At 46.2% G+C, this 24244-nt stretch overlaps 1 protein-coding gene across 1 annotated transcript; it reads left to right on the forward strand.

Annotated features, from left to right (window-relative positions):
* The first annotated feature begins 10777 nt into the window (after window positions 1–10777).
* LOC134485001 (sperm motility kinase 3A-like) lies at window positions 10778–19181 on the forward strand. The gene is made up of 3 exons (XM_087598751.1): window positions 10778–11179; window positions 16805–18381; window positions 18817–19181. The coding sequence occupies exon 2, from the start codon at window positions 16831–16833 to the stop codon at window positions 18334–18336; it is 1506 nt and encodes a 501-aa protein (XP_087454877.1). The 5' UTR covers window positions 10778–11179; window positions 16805–16830; the 3' UTR covers window positions 18337–18381; window positions 18817–19181.
* The last annotated feature ends 5063 nt before the right edge of the window (window positions 19182–24244 follow it).

Below are 24244 nucleotides of genomic sequence, written 5' to 3' on the forward strand. Positions count from 1 at the left end.
GTTTCTTTTAATAGGCAGTCATGTAAAGTCACTATGATTTTGTGGTGACTTTCTTTCCCCAGCCTTCAGATGAATATAGGAAAGAGACTCTGGAATCTGCCTGGGCTCCTCCTTATGCCCACACCTTGACCCCACTGAACTCTCTTTGGCAGAGACATGGCAGAGCCTGGCCTTTAATTGTCCTGTTCATTCCCTATTGATTGTGACCACAGTCTGGAGCTCTGCACAGCCTGGTGTCCAGAGAAAATTGGCATAGTTCCCCACAATGTCTCCACAGGCTCAGAGGAAGGACATAAATAGAATCTTTATGGGGCCCAAGTGGCTTCTCAGGGTCAGCCAATGGTCTTGGCTCCTTCTTGTCTCTGAAGACACAGGGCACAAGTCCTGACCTCCATGCACCTTTAGCTGCTGCACACACTAAGGATGAGTCCATTGGCTTCTGCTGCTTCTGGGAGTCCTGAAAACCACAATCCCTCAACCAAGGGGACTAGTGGGGGACAAGTGAGCTCCCTGAGGACCAGAAGCCCCACCTGGGTTCACTGCTATGTTTACCAAAATAATGAAGAGCTGCTGTCATAGCAGGCCATGCTCTGGTGGGAAGGGCAGACAGGCACATCCAGACCCACAGAAGGCTGTACTGTGGCTGTGCTGGGCATCCCAGGGGCGGGGTGGGGTTGGGGACGGGAGACAGTTGGTCCATGGGTACCATGGGTATACATGGACACCTAGGCACATAAGGGGGTATGCATATACACGAAAAAACTCCCTCTCACACAGAAGTTGGCATGATGTATAGAAAAACAAGTCCATCCTGAGTGTGGGCTTCACTTTAGATATTAAGGTCCAACGTTAAAACAGGAATGGGTGAAGACAAGGAGCTCTGTGGTCCCTGGGACCAGAAGGAACAGAGTGGCTGTGCTGACTCAGATGAAATAAACTCTCAATCACAGTCTGTGACAGCCAGGTCACAGGACCCAGGCTGCTGTGTTATGTGTGAGCACCCAGTGCAGCCAGAAGCTAAGTACTGAGCACTGACTGGCCCAAGCCCAGAAAGGGTCTCTGTTTTTCAGAGTGCTGGGGGACAGTGCAGTGTGTAGCAGTTTCCTCTTGAAGACTCTTCTGGGGTTTGAGTTCCCTGTAGAGGACCCTCATGGCTGCAGACACTAAGCCTGGGAGGAAAGATCCTCATCTGTAGAGTTCATTGAAAGGCCTGAGAGCAGAAAAGCAAAGAAGCAGCAAAATGTGCCACCTCTGCTCACTGTTGTTCAGCTTCTGCCTTTGCAGTTGAGCTCAGGTACCCTGGAGTCCTCCCCAGCCTGAGTGAGTGATTTCAAGCCAAGTCACATCCTCCTGGTTTGTAGTATCAAACGCAGCCCAGTTTCAGCCCAGGTAAGCTGTGAATACCAGGTATGCCTTGCTGTCTGCATTGTAGGGGAACTGTTGAGCCCCAAAGGACGCAAGGGCTACAAGGTAAGGAATCATAGGACTGGGCTAGGCCTCGAATCCAAGTTCCCTTCTCCCCCTGCCTGGTAACTGGTTCTTGGTGTGTATAGGGGACAGAAAGATAGGGTCCTATGGGAGCCCTAGCACAGGCCTGCCCAAGCATGGCTTAGGGATCCTCACAAAATCCTAGCATTTGATGTGTCCCCATGTTTGTCTACCACCCTCAGCCATGTGCCATTTTCTGTGCCACCTGCAAGGGACTCTAAATATCTTCCTACAAAAGGTGATCAAGGAGGGGCTGTACAAGGACACATGGTGGCTCTGTGGTGAAGTTAACATGGACCAACAGATTAGAGGGCCAGAGCCCCAGGACCAATGCTGGGTGGACACACTCCTCTGACATCCAACACAGAGATCTTTGTACAGAAATCAAGAGAAGTCTTATCTGAATAGCAGTGCAGAGCACCTCAGGCTCAGGGACTCAGGACTGACACCCATAGAATGCTGTAGAGGAGCCGTTTGTGATTCAAGGGCTCATCTGCCTGTATCCCTGAGCCTCTAGAGATGAGCAGAGGACTGGGCTGTGGCTGGTTATGGGCTCAGACAGGGAGGTGCTATGGAGCTTGTTTTTGGCTCCTGGGAGTAGAGCAGTTTTTCTTTCCCTGTCCCTGCTTTTTGAACTTTTCTTTCCTTGGGAAAATGGAAGGACTGGAAGAAGTCTGTCTATGGAGAGTGAGGCTGGCTGGGAAACTGCTCGCTGTTCTCCATTGTCATCCTGCTGGGGGTTTGGGGTTGTTGGCAGGTTAGCCTCTCCATTTAATCCATGCATCTCTGTCTCTTCACTCCGTGACATGGATGAACAAGTCCTACCTGTAGCTGCCACTCCAGGGCATAAGTCCCTCAGTGAGTGAATTCCAGATGGTTCTGTCTAGAGCAGCATGGTCCAGGGTCGTTGCTCAGTATGTAGGTACATGGAAGAGGATACTGCACAGCATCCACACACATTTCATATAACATCAATCCACATACTCTGGTACTAATCGGTTCTATTTACACCTTTCGCCATTATTGCTATTCACTGTACTGTGAAGTGTGAATTTTTATTATATTTCACTTCTGCAAAGGAAGAGACAGAGTTTAGCACTGGAGATTCCCTAGGGACTGGCTGGAAAGGAGGCCTTGACACACATGTGTGCTTCTGGGAAAAAGCTCTTTCATAGGATGCCTCCATGAGTTCCAGGATGTGTGGAGGGCTCTGTGCCCTATCCACGGTTGACCTCAATATATTAATGGGAGCTGATGCTTCTCTCTAATAGAACAGTGCCACCCTCCTTGGAGATGTCTGTGATTGTATATGCTTAGCTCTAGAGTATCATTATTAGGAGACTTTGCCTTGTTAAAGTAGGTGGGTCACATTGGCATGGCTTTAAGACCCTTTTCCTATGCACATGCAAGCCAATCTTCCCCAAGCAGCCTTCAGATGAAGATGTAGAACTCTCAGTCTCTCTGGCACCATGCCTGCCTGGATGCTGCCATGCTCCCAGCTTGAAGATAATGGACTGAGTTTCTGAACCTGCAATCCTGTGTTCATTAATGTTGTCCTTATAAGAGCTGCATTTGTTGTGGTGTGTCTCTTCTCAGCAGTAAACCCCTAACTCAAACAATGTCCATGTTCCCTTCTTCTGCCTCCAGACATTGAAGCTTGCTACATGAGCGGCATTCTCTTGGGATATGGCCCTAATTGGCGCTAGCCTGTCTGCTTGATCTGAGAGTGCTAGGACATCCTGCTCCTAAGGGCATTGTTACCGCTCCCTTGCAATACTGTGAATAGCATCAGCAGGCTCCTGCTCTGTTACCCACTGAACACAATGCTGTCTTCTCCAGGAGTGGATCCAACAGCTCTCAGAACCTCCTCAGGAACTATGTATTTCCCAAGGATTACCTGCACTTGCTTACACACCCCTATCCTGTGTTCTGAAAACTTTTCAAAGCCCATTCATCTGAGACTGGTGAGTTCAGGACAGTAGTCCCAAGTGTCTTGTCCTACCCTGACAGTTCACTCTCATGAGGCATCACCTGCGCTTGACAGAGGATTTTCCCAAGGGGCATTGGATGTGCAGGAGAATTGTGTGTCGTGAGTCTTTTCAGAGCAGCAAAGGAGGACATCAAGGTCCCATTTGCTTTTGGTTTTTGAACTCATGGTCCTGGCACGGTCTTGTTGGTATTTAGGTCCCTGTCAGTCCTGAATTGAATTTTAGCATGGGAACCCAGGGCAGTTGTCTTCAAAGATATTCCTAGCATGGACCACATCTTCACCTCACCAGACATAAAGCACGACAAACACCAGGCAGGCAGAAAACCCTCAGGGACTGGAACTGGCATGTTCAAACACTCTGGCTTGACCTTGGCCAACACAGGTTCAGAGAACAGCCTCTATGTAGGAAGATCTCCTTCCTCCTCTCAGAGTTTACGACATGTAGACTTAAGCTAAGCTGCTGGCACACATGTGAGCAGAGGCACCAGCCTAGGCTTGTTCAATATCAAAGCCTACCTGCCACCCCTGTATCATAGTCATAGCAGCACATCTCATGAGAATTCTAGGGGTGGTGATATTCTGGGTGAATATTCTGTATTCTGCTGCCAGTTACTTTGCTTCCACATGTCCAACTGTGAGAAGGGATTGAGAAAGGGAAGGTGATGAAGTCCTGCTATTATCTACTTGGTGCCACCAAAGACAATGTGGTCTTACTGGCAAGATCTTTGCATTAGATTTTATAAAAAGTGACCTCAGGACAGTAGGTACTCTCAAGAAGGTGCAGCATGGTGGGTACAATGGAACAGGATCCCTGAGGTTGGTTCAGTGGGCCAGGGTCCCTGGGGTAGGAGCAATGGGGCAAGAGCCCTTGGGATGGGATCTTGTAGTAGTGACCCTGTGGAATGTGTAACTGGCAGGGACCCTGGGGTAGGTGCACTATGACGTGCACCCAAGCTGGAATGTTCAGACAGGTGTGTGTTTGCTTCATGCAGCTGCTGTCTGAAGTAGAGAACACTGTTATCTTCCCCAGAGGGGATTTTGGGAGCTCCTTCCAAGAATGCCTCAGCTCCTTACTGAGAAGATATACATTCCACAGATGGGGCTTTATTGAGATGAGCAGATTCTAAGGGGGCTGCCATGAAGGAACAGCCAAAGAAAGCAGAAATGAAGAACAAGCAATTGCACCAGCCATGTCGAAGGTGACTTTGCTCTGAAGAATAGGACTGGAAGAAACTGATTAAGTCAAATCACTTCTCTATCTCTGTATCTCTATATCTCTATCTATCTATCTATTCACCCATCCATCCATCAACCATCCATCTATCTATCTATCTATCTATCTATCTATCTATCTATCTATCTATCTATCTATCTCCCTGAGGGAAGTCAGCTTTCATTTGTAGGAAGAAGGTCACATCCGTGCCCCATTATGGTGAAAACCAGGATTGCAGGGAGTGAGATAGATGGGTTATTTCTTTCTTCCTTCCTTGAGTCTTCTTATATCTTTGTTTCTTTGTATCTTTCTTTCTTCCTTCTCTCTCTCTCTCTCTCTCTCTCTCTCTCTCTCTCTCTCTCTCTCTCTCTCTCTCTCTCTCTCTCCTTCTTTCCTTCTTACTTCTTTTTTGCTTTTGGTGGGATAGAATGCCAGTTGTGGCCAGTCCCCATCAGCATCCACTGTGCTACAGACCCAGTCTCAGTGTGACACAGAAGAGGCCTAACTTTGAAAGTTTGTCCTCTCTCTAAGGGATACTGTATAATACAGTGCTCTGGACTGCAGGTCAGACAAGGCCTGCGTTTAGGAGACTTGTGGACAGATGAATGTCTGTGAGTCTGGACTTAGACTCTGTGGAGGGCTCAGGTCACCTGACTGTCCTGAAGCTTCCCACTGTGATTTATTTCCCTCCTACAGAGTCAGCCACCTGAGCAACTGCATTTCCTGGTCAGCCCCTAATCCTCTTACACTGTGTAGAGTGTTCAATCTCAGGGAAGGCCTGGGAATCTAAGAGACACCACTGAGCCCCCTGGGCCTGGCTGACTCAACCTGAGGCTACTCTGTGTGTCTTCATTTTGCTCACCCTCCAGAGACCTCAAAAGTCAGCAGTGAGCTTGCTGAGAGGCCAGGAGCCTCCATAGTGGCCCAAGAGCAACTGTCCTCTTTCACAGGTTCATCCACAGAGCATGTAATTCTGATTGGTGCAACAGTCTGGAAGAGTGAAAGACGTCATCTCCCAAAGACAAGTGCTGTGCTAGTGGACACTGAGGAGCTACACGGATCAGACCCTTCCCCATCCTTCTCCAGCCTCTCTTGTTCTTCCTTGAGATGTTTCCTACAGATCTGAAAGATCCAGGCAGTCCATGACATGCATTTGAATTTAATCTCAGGACATTTTACTCCTTGCTCTAAAATTAAGACCAGGTAATTCATTTGTTTGTTTGTTTATTTATTTGTTATATGTAAGTACAATGTAGCTGTCTTTAGAAACACCAGATACAGCATCAGGTCTCATTTGAGATATTTGTGAGCCCCCATATAGTTGCTGGGATTTGAACTCTGGACCTCTGATAGAGCATTCAGTGCTCCTAACCACTGAGCAATTTTTCCAACTTCCAGACTAACTTTTTAAATTCCCATAATGTATTCTTTATTCAGGTTACATCCTGATCCCAGCCACTCTCCCTCTGCCTGTCTTCAGGGTAGGAGATTACAGGAAGGCCCCAATTTTCAGCAGGGGAGTGGGTTTGCTTCCAGAGCAGGCAGTGGGGTCGTAAACATCTCACTCTCAGGGAATTGGGAGCTTTCCCATATAAGAATTTTCTGTGGTGGAAGCTCAGTTTGCTGTCTGGCTTCTTTTCAGTTTTCTCTTGCTTCTTCTGGAATGAGAATGTTCTTTATTAAGAGCTTAGAGGGCGTTTCTGGCCAGACTATGTTCATGTGCAGGCCCATCCCTGGACGGCTGGATGCTTAGACTCTCCTGGGGAGACCTGTTTCCTTTCTGCAGCAGGCCAGCTAGTATGAGAAGAAAAGGACCCCATCAGATGTTCACAGTGCACAACACACATACACAAACTCACGCATGCACACACACACACACACACACTATACAAATATATATATATATACATATATATATCTTCCATATTCCTAAACCCACACATCATACACATCACGTGTCAGATGTGCATGCACATTACATATATCACAGACATATATACACTGTGCACATCACACGTGACATTTGTACCTATATGCACACATGCATGCACACCTCACTCTACACACATGCCTGCCATGCACACATGTATATAGAAACACCAAAATGAGTGAAGAGATTTTTAAAGGCGGCTTGTGCAGTCAGGGTATGATAGGCTTGGGCATGACTACCCTCTGTGTTACAGTCAACTGTGGTCTGGTCTTTTAGCTACTTTCACAACAGGGCCAGTGCCTGTGTAGAAGGAACACCAAGGCCACATCTCAGGGAAGTGAACTGAGGACTCAGAAGAGTTACAGGTCCTGGAGTATGGAAAGGCAGAGCATGGTATGCAGATGTAAATGCTGTAAGGCACTCTGGCTTGTCCACTCCAATAGGCACGATAGTAAGCATGAGGCCAGTAGATGTCGTATCCGTGGGAAGAACCCTCTGGATGCCATGTTAGCAACTTAGGGTGTTTCTTGTTTTCAGCCCATGCTGTGGCCAAGGAATCAGGAGGTGTGGGGTAGAGAGGACACTTGAGCACCTACCCTCTATGTTGTGAACCTAGTGGATGTTTTTCTGCCCTTCTAGACCTGTGAGTGGCCTGTGCCAGCACAGCAGAATGGGGACATTCCCAGTTCCACAGGATACTGCAGGCTTGGGGACTGGGTACTTAGGCTTTTGGCTGTGCACCACACCACCTTCCTGACCAATGGTACATTAAGTCAACCAGTGCTTGCAGAATGCTTGAGACAACACAAATGTCTCCTTTCTAACTGGAAACAACATATAAAGGTCTAATACAAGTCAGTAATGTGTCTCTGATTGTCCTGTGGCACTGGGTGAATTAAGGACAGGATGGAGAGCATGCCAAAGAGTCTAACTCGTTCTGTCCCATCTTCCTTCTGAATGCAGGTCTCCAGGATCCAGTGCTCACACGGACTCAGGGCTGCTGCTCAGGGAACCAGCAAACCCTGTTGCTCTGACCATGCCACCGTGAAGGGCGGTCTCGTTCTGTTCCAGTCTCTGCGGTGCCACTGTGTATTAGAAAGGACATCTTTCAAAGGAGGGGTTGGTGAAGGGCAATTTACCTTCTCTTTCAGAGATACAACTGTCTGAGGAGAGGCTAGGAGGTGTTGCAGAACCAAAATATAGAGCTAGAGGGATCAGAAAATCGAGGTTGGGAGGAAGGTTAGCTCAAGGCTGCATGTCCCTGAACACCTTGGTGGGGGTGAAGGGTGACTTAATAGTCACTAGTAGCCCAGTGCCTGTCAGTACTCTACATGACCTTGTAGCCCTTGCTTCTTCTGGTGCTCAACAGCACCACTCAGATGCAAACAGCAAGGCCTAGATAGTGTTCACATCTCCCATGGCTTGACACTGTGCTGGGTTTGATACTACAAACCAGGAGGCTGGGACTTGAACTTGAGATCACTGACTCAGGCTAGGGAGGACTCCAGGGTACCTGAGCTCAGCTGCAAAGGCAGAAACTGAACCACAGTGAGCAGAAGGGGCACATTTTGCTGTTTCTTTCCTTTTCTGCTCTCAGGCCTTTCAATGAACTCTACAGATGAGGATCTTTCCTCCCAGGCTTAGTGTCTGCAGCCATGAGGGTCCTCTACAGGGGACTCAAAACCCCAGAAGAGTCTTCAGAAGGAAAGTGCTACACACTGCACTGCCCCCAGCACTCTGAAAAACAGAGACCCTTTTGGGGTTTGGGCCAGTCAGTGCTCAATAGTTAGCTTCTGGCTGCACTGGGTGCTCACAAATAACACAGCAGCCTGAGTCCTGTGACCTGGCTGTCACAGACTGTGATTGAGAGTTTATTTTAACTGTGTCAGCATAACCACTCTGTTCCTTCTTGTTCCAGGTTGCACAGAGCTCCTTGTCCTCATACACGCCTGTTCCATCATTGGACCTTAATATTTAAAGTGAGCCCTACACTCAGGATGGACTTGGTTTTCTACAAAAACCTGCCAACCTGTGTGTGTAAAGAGGGGGAGGGGAGGGATGGAAGGATGGAGAGAGAGAGAGAGAGATGGATGGAGAGAAAGACAGAACAAGAGAGAGAGAGCAAGAGTGAGAGCAAGAGCAAGCGAGAGAGAGAGACAGAGAGAGAGAGACAGAGATAATATGCACTAGCCACCAAAGAAGCATTCCTGTATTCTTCATTAGCCTTACAGCTTTTTCTCTCTTCCCTGATTATTGCCTTTTGTGCTGTGTTGGGTATTTTGTAATGAAATGCTTGACTTTCTCTTCCTTTCTGTTAATCTGGGGCTTGGTTCTTTTTTTCTTTGTTACCATGGAGATCATACCGAAAATGCTAAAATACTACCAATCCTATGTGAACTGTATTACTGCTATTTTGACAGCCCTGACCAACTTCTTCAGTTACTGATGTCAATGAAGGAGATGTCTGTGTACATGAGCCTCGGTGGCACTGCTGTTTGTGGTCATATAACATGGCATCTCTCACATCTTGGAGGAAGCAGAAGTTCACCTTGCCTTTGGGGATTGTCCGGGGATCACCTGTTCTTTATTTCTTCTTGAGATTCTGAAATCCTTTAAATCGGTCTTCATCTGTGGGAGTTTCTTAGTTTTCTTCCTCAACTTTGAAGGAAAGTTTTACTAGAAAATCATAGTTCCTAAAGAGTGTTTGTGTTGTTGTTTTTGTATAGTGTTGCGTATACTCACCCATTCTGTGTGTCCGTGTGAGTGTAAGTTTGTGTGTTTGTAATAAAGGGTGGGAATGTGTGTGGTGTGGTATGTGTGTGCTTGTGTGTGTGTGTGTGTGTGTGTGTGTGTGTGTGTGTGTGTGTGTGAGAGAGAGAGAGAGAGAGGGAGAGAGAGAAGAGAAGAGAAGAGAAGAGAAGAGAAGAGAAGAGAAGAGAAGAGAAGAGAAGAGAAGAGAAGAGAAGAGAAGAGAAAAGAATGAAGCAATCTTGTATGTACACTGTTATGGATGTGTCCCACCATGTGTGTGGAGGTTAGAGGACATTTTTGTCAGACCTTATCTTACCTTGTTTGGAACTAGGTGTGTGGTTTGATGTTGCACATGGCAGGCTGCCTGAACGACAAGCTCCCAGGCAAATTTCTGTTTCTCCTGCTTTTCCTGCTTCCTAAAAGCTCAGATATTACAGGTGTGTGCTCAACTTTCGCATGGGTTCAAAATCAGGTCTTCACACTTTGCAGGGCAGATGAGAATCAAAAGCCTTGGAAGCTGTGAGGAAGGCATCTTCCTGTCACCCTACAGGTAGTAATAAGTTTCTTTATTATGTCTCATGAGCAGTGTTGGGGTGCAGGAATCACTCCACAAACCAGACAGCCATTTCAGTCAAGCAGGGACAGTTTATGGAACATATATCCTGGGACTGATTGGTCAGGGACACATGTCACACAGGGGAGTAGAGACTGCAACCCTATTTCCAAGGACTGCAGTATGAAAGGCAAAACCACAGAAGCTCTTAGCAACTAAGAGCTCATACACAGGTGCCGAAAGTCTTCCCAGGCAGTTGGGTGGTTGGTTCGGGTCCAAGGTTATTGTTGCTAGCATACAAAGCAATTCTAACTGACCTTAACTATGATTGGCCCTAAAGGAGGGCACAGGTTAGGGTAATTTCCAGGAACAACAGACCACACAACTTAGTGCGATATGCAGTTAATGATTAGCTGGGCATGAGAAAGGTCTTCTGTAATAATGTAAGATGGCTGGCGACAGGTATTAAAGTGGATAGAGTAATGTCAGAAAGGCAGCAGCCACCTCCGTCTTAAAGAGAAGATTACACACACACACACACACACACACACACACACACACACGCGTGTGTGTGTATATAATTAATATATATATATATATGTATCTGTAGTTTATTCTTAAACCCATAGTTGAAATGCAAAAGGGACCTATGGAAGGTAGACATAAGGATTTTAAAGCAGGAGGCACAGCAAGCCTTCAAACAGAGAACTAAGGACAGCAAACCATCCTGCAGGCTTTGATTTCTAAAAGCCTAAAGGCTCCCCATAGCCAACCTAAGCCAGAGCCTTGGAGTCCTTCCCAACCATGCAAGGACAGGTCCTATTGTGACCTCATGAGGAGCGACTGTGAGGCGGTCCAGCCAACAGATGTTAAGCTGTAGCCAGGCCTGGATTTCCTTGAGTGCGTTTAGAGGAGTGGTGGAGTGGAGACTTTGGTGATTTTGGTGGATCTAGTGAGCAGTGTGTGGATTTTGCATTTGATTGATTTGTGTGTAGCTTGTGTATGTGTGTCTAGGTCAGTGTTTGTGTGGACGGTTGCTTTTGTGTGTGTGTGTGTGTGTGTGTGTGTGTGTGTGTGTGTGTGTTGGTATACTTGGTGGTGACTGTGGGTGCATCTGTGAGTGTGGGTGTGTGTGTGTGCCCAACTGTGTGTGAGTGTCTGTTGTGCCCTGTTGGTGCACTAGTTGTAGGTGTGAGAACACCTGTGTGAGGAAAAGTTTTGAGGCCGGCAGTCAGCTTGGCCATTGTTTCTAAGGTAAGCATATTTTGGTTTAAGTTTATTTGTTTATTCACTTTACATCCCAATCATACCCTCTCCCTCTCTCCTCTCCTCCTACTCCCAGCTCACATGCCCCTCTTCCTATAATTCCCTTCCCTTCTCAGAGAAGAAGTGGGCAACCCCTTGGGTATAACTCTGCCCTGAAACATCAATTCCTAGCAGGACTTAGTTTATCCTCACCCACTGAGGCCAGAAAAAACAGCCCATGTAGGGGAAAGGGATCCGAAGGCAGGCAACAGAGTAAGAGACAAGCTCTGCTCCAATTGTTAGGAGCAGAAGACATATTAAGTCCTGTGTGCAAGTCATAGAATATAATTAACAATGCTCTGTCCCATGGGCTGGGTCTCAAGTTGGGCTGATCATTAGTTGGACTTTCCTTCAATCTCTGCTCCACCTTTATCCCTAAACATCTTATAAGTAAGACAAGTTTTGGGTTGAAGGTTTTGTGGGTTGGTTAGTGTCCCCCTTCCCCTAGTGAAAATCCTTTCTACCTACAGGACATGGGTATGTCAGTCTCTCCAACCCCAGCTGCTAGTAGGCTCAGCTAGCATCACTCTAAGAGACTCCCTGGAGCCTCCCACCCCCAGTCTCCTTCATGCCAGAGATGCATTGCCCAAACCCAGCCTTCTCCTTTCTCCTTCCTCTGTGCCCTGCCCTGTTCTTCTCCCCAATCCTCTCCCCATCAGTTCCCTCCCTCCACTCAACTTTTTGAATTTCCCTTTTGAATGAGATTCAAGTATCCTGCCTTGAGTCATCCTTATTTAGCTTTTTTGGGTCTGTTGATTATAGCATGGTTATCCTGCACTTTGTAGCTAATATCCATTTATAAGTGTATACATACTAGGTTTGTCCTTCTGGGTCTGGGTTACGTCACTCCGGATGACATGTTCAGTTTCTAATCATTGGCGTTCAAGTTTCACAGTGTCCTCCTTTTAATAGCTGAGTAATATTCCATTGTGTAAATGAACCACATTTTCTTATCCATTCTTCATTGAGGGACATCTGGGTTGTTTCACGTTTCTGGCTGTTATGAATAAGGCTGTTATGAATACAGTTGAGGAAGTTGCCTGTGGTATGGTGAAACATCTTTTGGGTATATGCCTGGGAGTGGTATAGGTGGGTCTTGAGTTAGAACTATTCCCGATTTTCTAAGAAACGGCCAATTTGATTTCCAGAGTGGTTGTGCAAGTTGGTACTCCCAGCAACAATGGAAGAGTGTTCTTCTTGCTCCATATCCTCAACAGCATGTGATGTCACTTGAGTTTTAGATCTTACACATTCTGATGGGTGTAAAATGGAATTTCAGAGTCATTTTGATTTGTATTTCGTTGATGACTAAGTACGTTGAACTTTTCTTTAAGTGCTTCTCAGCCTTTAGAGATTCCTCACTTGACAATTCTCTGGCTCTGTGCCCCTTTTCAATTGGGTTGTTTGCATTCACAATGTCTAGCTTCTTGGCTCCTTTATGTATTTTGGATATTAGCCCTCTGTCAGATGTAGGATCATGCAGATCTTTCCACACTCTTTAGGCTGTTGTTTTGTCCTAAAGACAGTGTCCTCTACACTTCAGATTTCAGTTTCATGAGGTCCCATTGTTGATCTTAGTATCTGAGCCATTGGTGTTGTGTTCAGGAAGTTGTCTCCTGAACCAATGAGTTCTCAATACTATTTGTATTACATTTAGTGTGTCTGATTTTATGTTGAGGTCTTTGATCTACTTCATAATCCAAAATTAAAATTATACAGTTGACAGTTTTTATATTAGTTTTAAAGATCAGAACATTTTCCCTTGAGTTTTGCTAGTTAACTACTGAACTATCTCCCTAGCCTGGGGATATTGGAGGGTTTGGGTTTGTGCTTGGGATGGGTTTTTTCGTTGTTTATTTTCCTAAGGATAGGTTTTTCTGCTTAGCCCTGAGTACCCTGGAACTTTCTCTATAGACCAGGCAGGCCTCAAACTCAGAGATCTTCCTGCCTCTGCCTCCTGAGTGCTGGGAGGAAAGGTATGGACCATCATGACCCAGGGATTATTTGAGTTTTAACCTTTTATGCTTCTGATTTTATTTTCTGGTTTTCTTTGCTTGGATTGTTTTTGGCTTTCAGAGTTGTTGATTTTTTTTTAATTCTTTTGTTTTTCTTATGTTTACAATTTGGAGAATTTTGTGCTAGTGTCGGTTTCAATCTTCTTGTATCTGTTGAGACCTGTTTTGTGACTAATTATATGGTCAGTTTGGGGGAAGGTACCTTGAGGTACTGAGAAGAAGGTATATTCTTTTGTTTTACGATGAAATATTCTATAAATATGTTAAATCCATTTGGTTCCTAAACTTCTGTCAGACTAGCTATGTCTCTGTTTAGTTTCTGTTTCCATGATCTGTCCATTGATGAGAGTGGGGTGTTGAAGTCTCCCATGATTATTGTGTGAGGTGCAATGTGTGCTTTGAGCTTGACTAAGTATACTTTTATGAATATAGGTGCCCTTGCATTTGAAGCAGAGATATTCAGGATTGAGAGTTCATCTTGGTGGATTTTTCCATTGATGAATATGAAAGTTTTTTGATAACTTTTGGTTGAAAGTCAATTTTGTTAGACGTTAGAATGGCGACTCCAGCTTGTTCCTTGGGACCATGTGCTTGGAAAATTGTTTTCCAGACTTTTACTCTGAGGTAGAGGCTGTCTTTGACACTGAGGTATGTTTCCTCTATGCAGCAAAATTCTGGGTCGTCTTTTACATGTCCAGTCTGTTGGACTACGTCTTTTTATTGGGGAATTGAGTCCATTGCTGGTACGAGATATTAAGGAACAGTGATTGCTGTCCCCTGTTGCTTTCGTTGCGAGAGGTGGAATTATGTTTGTGTGGCTCTCTTTTGTGTGTGTTGCAAGGGGATTACGTTCTTCCTTTTTCTAAGGGGTCGTTTCGCTCCTTGTGTTGGAGTTTTCCATCTGTTATCCTTTTTAGGGATGGATTTGTGGAAAGATATTGTGTAAATTTGGTTTTGCCATGTAATATCTTCTTTTCTCCAGCTATCGTAGTTGAGAAGTTTGCTGGATACAGTAACCTGGTCTGGCATTTGTGTTCTCTTAGGGTCTGTTTGACATCTGCCCAGGATCTTCTGGCTTTCAAGGTCTCTGGTGAGGAGTCTGCGGCAATTCTGATAGGTCTGCCTTTATATGTTACGTGACCTTTTACCCTTACTGCTTTTAATATTCTGTCTTTGTTTTGTGCATTTGGTGTTTCTTTTGTGGTCCAATCTATTTGGAGTTCTCTAGGCTTCCTGGATGTTTATGGGCATCTTTTATTTTAGGTTAGGGATGTTACCTTCAATTATTTTTTGAAGATATTTACTGGCCCTTTAAGTTGGGAATCTTTCTCTCTTCCATCCCTATTATCCTTAGGTTGCTGCAATTTTCAGTTGCCATCTGGTTGTCTCTGGTGTTATCTGGTCTTGCTGACGATAACAGTGGCTTGACCCTCCTGTAAGCCTGTGTATCAGCAATCCTGGAGACTGGCTTTCACACGGTCATTTCTGGGTACAGAGAGCTTTGGGACTGGCTCAGCTCTGGTTGGAGGCAGGAACTGAAAGGGTTCTATCACAGACTGCTCCTGGGTTGGTGTGTCCTGAGGGCTTCAGGCAGGACCCTTGGAGCAGAACTGATGGTCTTAGAACTGCTCTCTAGTGTGTCTTCGCCCCTTGTGAATGGCTTTCAATTCTTGCACAGGGAGAGACTGCCTGACTGCTCCTAGGATCCTGGGTGCACAGGGCTCTAGGCAGGTTCCTCTTCTGCCAGGAACGTGAGGAGAAGTGGTGGCCTCCCCCATGCTCCCAGAATTCTCCTCACTTCTGAGAGTCCAGCTGTCTCCCCCATGGGATTTGGGTACCTCTCATAGGATTCTTTATGCATGGGAGTTTTGGTTATTGCTGTTTTTACTCTAACTGGGGATTTGAGTTTGTGATTATTTGTGGTTTGTAAATGTTATATAAATTCTTGGAGAATTTCATCTTCCATTGAATGTATTTGGATCCTCTTCACTCCCTGCATCCTTCACCAACTCCTCCCACATCCATCTTCACAGTCACCTGCCACAACCCACAAATTCATGGTTTTTTAATAACCTGGTGTCCTGTGTTCCTGAGTGTGGGGAATGACTCTCTTCCCTATGTGTCGTCAACTGTCAATGTTCCCACTCTGGGTTAGTCATGCAGGACTGCTTGATTTTGTGGAGATCTGATGCAGGCAGTCACAGCTGTTGGGAGTTTATGAATGAGGTGGTCTTGTGTTGAGAAGATATTTTGATACGTCTCTTCCCAACCCCAGGATCTTACAATGTCTCTGCCCTTGTTTTCCATTATAGTCCCTGAGCCATGGAGGGAGGGAGGGAGGGAATGTGGACACACCCCCCACACCTGTTTTGCCTGAGCACTTTGTCAACAGGTATTCTCCAGTCTTTTAGCAGCTATGAGTTTCTGTGCAATTGCACCAAGAACTTTCTCTGAGATATGAGAGTTGTACTATTAAATCTGAAGACTTCTTGCAAGGATGTGCATATGAGTAAGAACATGCTGTGTTTGTTATTTTGAGTCTGGGTGAGCTCACTTAGTGTAACCTTGTCTAGCTCCAAGCATTTAGTTGGAAACTTGATAATTTCAGTTTCTTTTACATCTGAATGACATTCCACTGTGTGTAGGTACCACACTCGCATTAGTCATTCATCAGCTGGACGGATACCTTGGCTGTCTACATTCCCTGCACCGTGAACAAATGAAACAGTAGTGAACATGGATGAACAAGTGTCTTTGCAGCAGGAAATATTGTTCCTTGAGTATATCCCAGGAATGGCGTAGCTGTATCAGGTGGCACACCTAGTTTTCTGAGGAACCCCCACACTCTACAGTGGCCACCTCAGTTTATATCCTCCCACGGACTGTGCATGAGGGTCTCCATCCCCCACATCCACCCCAGCATTGTTGCCTTTGCCATTCTGATTAGAATAAGATGAAGTCTCAAACTAGTTTTAGTTTTCATCTCCCTAATGGCCCAAGATGGTGAACATATACATATATATTTCTTAGCCATACATTCCTTAGCCATGCATGACTTGTGAGAAAAACCCTTTGAAGACCCCTATCTCAATTAATCCCAATTGTTCACTGGGACGTTCCCTTAGAGTTGTCTCTTTATTACTTTCTATATTCTAGGAGTTTTGATGAGTGCGTTCTATTTTGTTTTAATCTCTAGGTATTTAGCTTTTATATAGTTTTGCTTGTTTGGAGGTTGATTTTGTTTCATTTCATTTTCTGTAGCTTGGGTTTTCTAACTGTTAATAGTTTTAATTTCTTTAATCGTTCATTTCATTGTACATTCTTTTTCTTACACAATCAGTGATGTTGATCTTAGTGTGGCTGAGCTGTGCTCCTCCCTCCTAGTGACTAGTATGTAGTTTTTTACTTAGGATTTCCTTGGCTTTGTGCGTTGTTTTACTTTTGAGGGTTTCTGTTGTTGTTTTGGTTGGTTTTAGTTTTCTGTTTTTCTTATTTTTCACTATTTTACTTTCCATCTTAGCTTTCTTTCTTCCCTTTATTTCTTTTTCCTTCCTCTTAGGTAGCATTTATACTCTGTTACCTCCAATGAGCTTCGGGAGCAAACGGGAGTCAGAAAGGCTCCGATCTCAGGGCAGCTCTTGCACAGAGAGTTTCTGCTCTCAATATTTGGTTTTGAATACCATCGGCCATGGTTTCCACGCGGCCGTGAAGTTGGCCGTGCACCGCCTCACAGGTACCCCCGTGGCTGTCAAAATGCTCCTCAAGAGACAACAGTGGTGCCAGCAGGTCACATCTGAGGTAGAAATCATGATGAGGATCAACCACCCAAATATTGTATCTCTCATACAAGTCATTGACACTGAAAAGATAACATACCTCATCATGGAGTTGGCCAAGGGGAACCAGCTTTATTCTCACATCAAAGAGGCTGGCCATCTGCAGGAGGATGAAGCACGGGGCATATTCAGACAATTATTAAGTGCTGTGGGATACTGCCATGAAGAAGGCATTATACACCGGGACCTTAAACCCGATAATCTGTTAGTCGATACCAAGGGAAGAATTAAAATCATTGATTTTGGTTCTGCCACTCAAGTGCGGCCTGGGCAAAAGTTGAGAACGCCCTATGGGACTTATGCATTTTCTGCTCCTGAGCTGTTACTCGGGAAATTTTATGAGGGCCCCAAGGTCGACGTGTGGGCCCTAGGAGTAATTCTTTATTATATGACAGTTGGAAAGGTCCCATTTGAGGCTGCCAGCATACCGCTACTCCGAAGGCAAATTGTGTTAGGGACGTACGTTGTCCCACCTGGCCTGTCAGAAGAGCTACAAGACCTGCTGAGTCTTTTATTGAAAGTGAACTCCCAGCAGAGGCCCACAATTCCTGATCTTTTGACTCATCCCTGGCTTAAGATAGACTCAGAGGGGTTCCCACAACCTTGTAAGGAACTCATCCCCCTCAGGCCAGACCCAGCCATTCTTAGAGCAATGCAGGACATTGGATTTGAAGCCCAAGAGGTTAAAGACTCCCTCGATCAGAAGAAATTCAACCAAAGTATGGCTTGTTATTACCTATTGGAAAAGCAGGCTCTTCAGGAGTGTGACAACCCAACCCGGCCTCATCCATGCATGACCCCATTCCCGACCCTTGATTACCCTGCTACTTCAGTGCGAGGGCTCAGAAGTCGAGGAAGCGAGCCTAGATGGCTCGGGTCATCCTCCGATAGTCAAGGTTCTGACCTCGGCCAGACTCCTAGTCATCGATTAGTCAAGAGGGCCAGTTGGCCTGGCGGTCTTCTCTGCAGGCCACGTCAGATAGCACCCACAGTGGAGCTAACCCACAGAATTTCTATTAGTGACCCCTGCTTTTCTTCAGTGCACAGCAGAGGCAAGAAGACCATCAACACTGAAAGCACAGAAGACAAATCCAGTGACTCAGCAGAGGTTAAGCCTGTCGCAAGCAGGCCCTGGCCCAAAAGATTTAGGGGGTGGCTCAAGAACATCCGAAATGGCCTGATGAACCTGTGTTGCTGCATTCCGTCCAGAAAAAAACCTCCCCTGGGGCACAACAGAGTTGTTCCCCAGAAATGAAGAACATGGAAGGAATCCAGAGAGCAAGCATCCAACACTGCCCAGGTACATTGCTGAATTTGTATCTATTTTGCTCGTGTCTGAGTCAACTGGCAGGTTATCATAGTGTGTATGTCTATGGGACGATGCACGGGGAAGCTAGGTCTAAAACACCGTGGGACGATGGTTAAGTCTAAGCTACCAGCACATCTGTCATTGCCGACAGTAACTCCCATGTTCATCCTGCTCATGGGAATACTAAAATACATTCAACTAGAAAGAGACAGCAGGATACTAACCAATGTAGGAGGATGAAGTTGGAGAAGGAAGAGAAGGAGATGCTGAGGGAGGAGAGGGTGGTATGGGGTGGGGGCTAGGAGATGAGGGGAAGAGGTTCCGAGAAGCTTGGAGAGCAGTTTGGAACAGGGTGACCACAGCTGGAGAGATGCCCTGTCCAGCAGAGGTCCCAGAGTCCCTCTCACATGTGTCATTGCCTTTTAGAAGATCACTAGAGGATGCCGGATGCTGCATCTCTGCAGTCCCAGTATTGAAGTGGACCCACGTGTGGACACGGACCTGCAGAAGGGAGCGCTGTGAGAGCTGTCACCTTCCAGGTCAGCTGTGGAAGGATGAAAGCAAATGAAGAGATGCCAGGTGGCAAGAGAGCACCTCAAAGGCATCACTCTTCCTGGTGGAGGTTGAAAACCAGTCCAAAGCTGGTAAAGACCAGAGCCCTTTTGCCGACCAGGGTCACATCACACACCTCCTCTTGGCACAAGTTCTCGCCTCACTCTTAGTGGAGAATATATGTCTTCTCAATGTGTTTATCCGACTCTGAGAATAAAATAGCTGTTTGTGAAAGATGACCTCGTAGATTTTTCTGCATCTTCTTCACATAGGGAAATTGGCCCTGTGGCATTCCAAGGCCCCAGGAAGCACTGGGTAATAGGGCCCACCTCAGGGCCAAGAAGGTCATGTGTCCTAATGGGGTCCTTACATGCTGGACCACTGTGTGCTGGTCATAGTCTGCCTCTAAGTGGCCTCCATAGGATTGGGCGCTGGGAGTTCCTGTCCCTTCTGTCAAATTTGTTACTCCTTCAGGTGCCTCACCGGCATGCTTCACTGTCACCAGTGACAAGGCAGAGCCCCCTCTTCCGGTATCGCCTCTATGGATGCCCAAAGGCCTCAAAGTGGCTCTGCATCCTCAATCGCCTCATCTGTCAGCCCAGTCTCTGCTCTCTCAGCACAGCTAGCAATGGTGAGACAACCATTGCACAGACCTAGGAGTCTAAAATGACTGAGGCCACGAGCATGGACAGACAGGGCCGTGGACGCAGGAACCCAGCACTGAGCCATGACAACGAACATTCTAAGAGCTCAGTAAGGACACTGTGCTCCTAAGGCCTTCAGTTTTTATAACAGGGCCTCTCCCTTTCTCACTCACAGCCCTCTGAGATCCAGCCTAAACTGGACAGACCCTGGAATTCTCTGAGAGACTGTTGGACTGGGTGTGGTGGGTTCCTCTGTGCAGAGCACTAGGTCCTCAACCCTGGACCCTTAGGTGGCTTCCTCCCAGGAAACCCCTCAGAGCCCCTCCTGACAGGCCCAGCTCTCATTCTTCTACATCAGCAGCTCTCAACCTGTAGGTCGTTCCCCTTTGGGGTTCAAGTCACAGGGGTCACCTAAGACCATCAGAAAACACAGATACTTAGATTAGGATTCATAACAGCAGGAAAATTACAGTTATGAAGTAGCACCAGAAATAGTTTTATGATTAGGGGGTCACCACAATTCAAGGAACGATATTAAAGGGTCGCAGAAATAGGATAGTTGAGAACCACATTATTCACCATCTGAGTCACAGCCTACCTAGGCCAAGTATTCATCTGGGTGAGACAGCACTCTCAGAGATGACCTAGCAGACAGTGGTGGTCGTGTTTAGAGACTGTACTCTGGCAAGGAGGAGGACGCTTGGATTTCTGGGCAATTCTCGAGTTGTAATTGTCCAGTTGAACAACCTTTGTAATAAAAATCTCAGGCAGGTAGAAACTGTCTTTGCTTGCATCAAGTGGCACAAGTTCCTCCGTTCTTTGGAAGTTTCAGGTCCCTTCCTCAGGGTCCCACCTGGGGACCTGCCCTGACAGGAAGACGGGGCAGACGATTCCCATCCTTTGAAAGGGACCTCAGCTGGAGAGTGCTATGTGCACAGGAGGCAAGGACGATGGCAGTCTGGGGAAAGCTGGTTGCCTCTTGTCCCGGCTGGACATTTTTCATTAAGGTACAATGTAATGCCCCATCAAGTCGCTCTCTCCTATGTTTTCACAAAACGAATCAAGAGTTGGGAGCTTTTTATTGTTGATGTTGTTTGGCGAGGAACAGAAAGGATTCTCCTTTGCTCCTCTCAGAACTTAGGATTTTTAAATAAAAATTATTCTTTAAACATGTGTCCATTTTAATAATTCTTGACAGTTAAGACAACTATAAGATTTGGAAGTGTTTGCACATGTGTTGAATGGTGCCTACCACCATGTTTAAAACAGTTTTTCAAAATCTTCCCTATCAGGGTCTGGAGAGATGACTCAGTAACAAAGAGCCATTGCTGCTCTTGCAGAGGACCAAGGTTACCCAGCACGCATGGTGACTTACAGTCATCAGTAACTCTAGCCCCAGGATCCAGTGGCCTTTTCTGGCTTCCGTGGGTACTACATATACACATGTGCACGTGCACGCACACACACACACACACACACACACACACACACACACACACACACAAACACTCATACACAAATTTTTTAAAATTATTTACAAATATTTACAGAGTCCTTCGTCAGTTACCAATTCTTCTGCCATCTCTTCCTTTCCTTAGTCCCAATTATTTTGTTTCGCGCCCTGAGACACACCCAGTCCCTCCCAGGCTGTAGCTCTTGGGAGAGTGGACCCAGAGCCTTGACTGAGCAGCACTTGGGAGCTGGCTCTGGACTCTAGAGTAGAGGTGAGCCTGCCCTGAGGGCAGGAGAGCAGGAGAGCTGACCCTGTGCTCTGCCAAGGGCAGCATTGGGTGGCCTATGGAGCAGCCTGGAGAGCTCTCCCTGGGACTGTGGATAAGGGAGAGCCTGTGACTGACCGGTTCATCCATCACAGCCACTTGGGATTGAGTTCCTTGGGTCAGCAGGAGGTTGGAAACACTGACTCCTGTCTTCACAGTCCCTGAGTTAGGTCACAACCTGAGCCAGGCTCCCTCGTGTGGTTAATGGTAAGGACCCGAGACAAGACTGTCTTCCATTGCTAATGAATGACTAGAACTCATGAATTGCACTGGTAATGAATGACTCAACCTCAGTTCCACCCTCCTCACCATCTCATCCCCATATTCCCTATTAGGAAGCTCCAGCAAACCTCATTTCTAATGAAGTGTGTGGCTACACCATTCCTGGTCTTCCTTTTCCCTCCCCACATACCCTCCCTTTCTCCTTTTTTGTTTTTTGTTTTTTTGACATGAGGTCCTTCAATGACATCCCTGGCTGTCCTGAAATTCATTACATAGGTCAGATTGGCCTTAAACTGGAAGAGCTCCTCCTGCCTCTATCTCCAATGTGCTGGGATTAAAAGTGTGCACCACTACCTCCCAGACCCATTTCAGTTTTCTTCATGAAGCAAAAGCAGCTTGTACAAAGCAAGCACAGACACCCACTGAGACTAATCGTACCTAGAAATACATTGTTTCAAGTAACTTTTCCTTTTCCTGTGTATTGTGTGATACTTGAGAAAACTTCCTTCTCATAAACTTCAACACAAAAGGTTTTTTTTGAAATAGCTTGTAAACTTCAAGTCATAAAAGATGCAATTAATTAGTTAATTTGGACACATAGATTTTCTGAAACATTTTATACAAAAGAAGAAATAGCATGTGTCAAAGTAAAGATGAAAAAAATATCATGAGGGGTCGGGGTGGTTGACTGTTCCCAGATAAAAAAGTAGTCTTCCCAGTATCTATGACCAAAAGTGGCCAAGAGGGAAAAAAGTGCTTCAATTACTCAATAGAAAATTAAACGGGGTAAGAATGCATGGTTTACAGAAACAGCACCAGTCCATAAACATCCAGAAATGCCTGGGTGCACGCACAGTGCTGAGATGCCAATTAAAACACACAGATGGTTTTAATCAGCCGGATGGGTGAAGTCCAGGGCTGTACCACATGATGAGCCCTGTGCACCAGTTTGCACTCTGCTGGAGAACTCTTCGTGGGTACACACCCAGGAAAGCAATCAACACCGCTTACACATATGTGCCCTCTTTGTCATTCCATGAGCTGGCCAATCTCTTAGAAGCAGCAGCACATGGGAGAGAGGACCCTGAACCTTGATTGTGTGCAGGTGAGCGGGGCCTGAGGACATGAGTATAGAAATGCTGCCCCTGACTCCTGCCAATGGCAACACCAGTTGGCCTGGTCAGAGCATTAGACTGGCCATTTAGCCCCAGGGATTTGCCTGGCTCCATCTTGCCAGTGCCGGGATTGGAAGTGTGCACTACCATGCTTGGATCTTCTCTTCTCTTCTCTTCTCTTCTCTTCTCTTCTCTTCTCTTCTCTTCTCTTCTCTTTTTTCTCTACCTCCTCCTCCTCCTCCTCCTCCCCCTCCTCCCCCCTCCTCCCCCCTCCTCTTCCTCCTCCCCCTCCCCCTCCCCCTCTCCCTCTCCCTCTCCCTCTCCCTCTCAATCTTCATGGTGTATTTTGTAGCCACTGCTGTCCTGGAATACTCTCTGTAGACCAGGCTGGCCTCAGGCACACAGAGATCTGCCCGCATCTGCCCATCGAGTGTTGGGATTAAAGGCAGCTCTAGCCCCACCCAGCTGTTTTGCTTTATTAATATGTGTATTAGAGAGTGAACTCAGGTCTTCAGACTTACAAGGCGAGCACTTTACTGAGTACTCTATTCATTTCCCCAGCTTGCTAAAATGAGAAATTGAAAAGATATTTACTATATCATAAAATAAAAATAACTCCATCGCACGGCAATTACACTGTTAGAAATCGGTGAAAAGAGGGCACTGTTTTACATATGACAGTATGTTCATTGTTTGGCCTACTGAGACAGCTGGGTCCCAGTTTTGCTCCTGTCCACAGACAGCGATGTATTGTTTTAGTTGTCTGTAGAGAGAAAATATGGCCTTGCTTAGGATTGGAGCTGGAAAAGCAAACCCCATGAGGACGTCGAGGGATATGCTGGAATCAGATTTGAGAAGCTGAGTCTGGGCAGTTGACCATTTGTGAAATCATGGTATCCCTTGCACAATGGGGTTTAAAAGCAAAGGATTGGCAGCCATCCAAACATTCCTTAAAGGGGTCTGGCTGAATAGATTATAGCTCATTTGTAGAAGGGGATTCCATGCAATCGTTAAGACAGCAGAGCAGCAGTGTTCTCTCCAAAGGATGTGGCTCTGCTGTGTGGGGATGAAGGGAGCCTCATCCAGTACAAGCAGAGCACCAGCGGGGCCTGCCGCCCTTTATGTTAGCACCGAGTTCCCTGTGGGACTCCCTGGTGTTGGCAGTTTGTACACACACTGTTCCTTATGAGTCCTTTGTTTCTGCTAATTGTTTAATGTGTGGTGTGTGTGTGTGTGTGTGTGTGTGTGTGTGTGTGTGTGTGTGTGATGTTTGTGTGGGTGTGTGTACTCAAAGAATTACCTAATTAAGTGATATAAATTAAAAACTTGATCTACATTGTAGCTTCTTCTAAAAATGAAGCTCATAAGTTCGTGGGAAAGCACCCAGCCCATTGAATGCACTCCACAATGGAGAACTCCTATAGTAACAAAGGCAATCACTAAGTCTAAATAGCAGAACAGCTCTAACTCTGTTCTTTAACTTTCCCTCCTCAAGTTACATATTGGAATGGGCCCCTACTTGTCTCTCTTGAGGTGATCCTAG

The sequence above is a fragment of the Rattus norvegicus genome, chromosome 1 (assembly GCF_021556685.1).
Source record: "Rattus norvegicus strain SHRSP/BbbUtx chromosome 1, alternate assembly SHRSP_T2T, whole genome shotgun sequence".
NCBI lineage: Eukaryota > Metazoa > Chordata > Mammalia > Rodentia > Muridae > Rattus > Rattus norvegicus.

Coding starts and splice junctions, on each gene's coding strand:
- LOC134485001 (XM_087598751.1), top strand. CDS start 16,831: ATGAGCTTCGGGAGCAAACGGGAGTCAGAAAGGCTCCGATCTCAGGGC.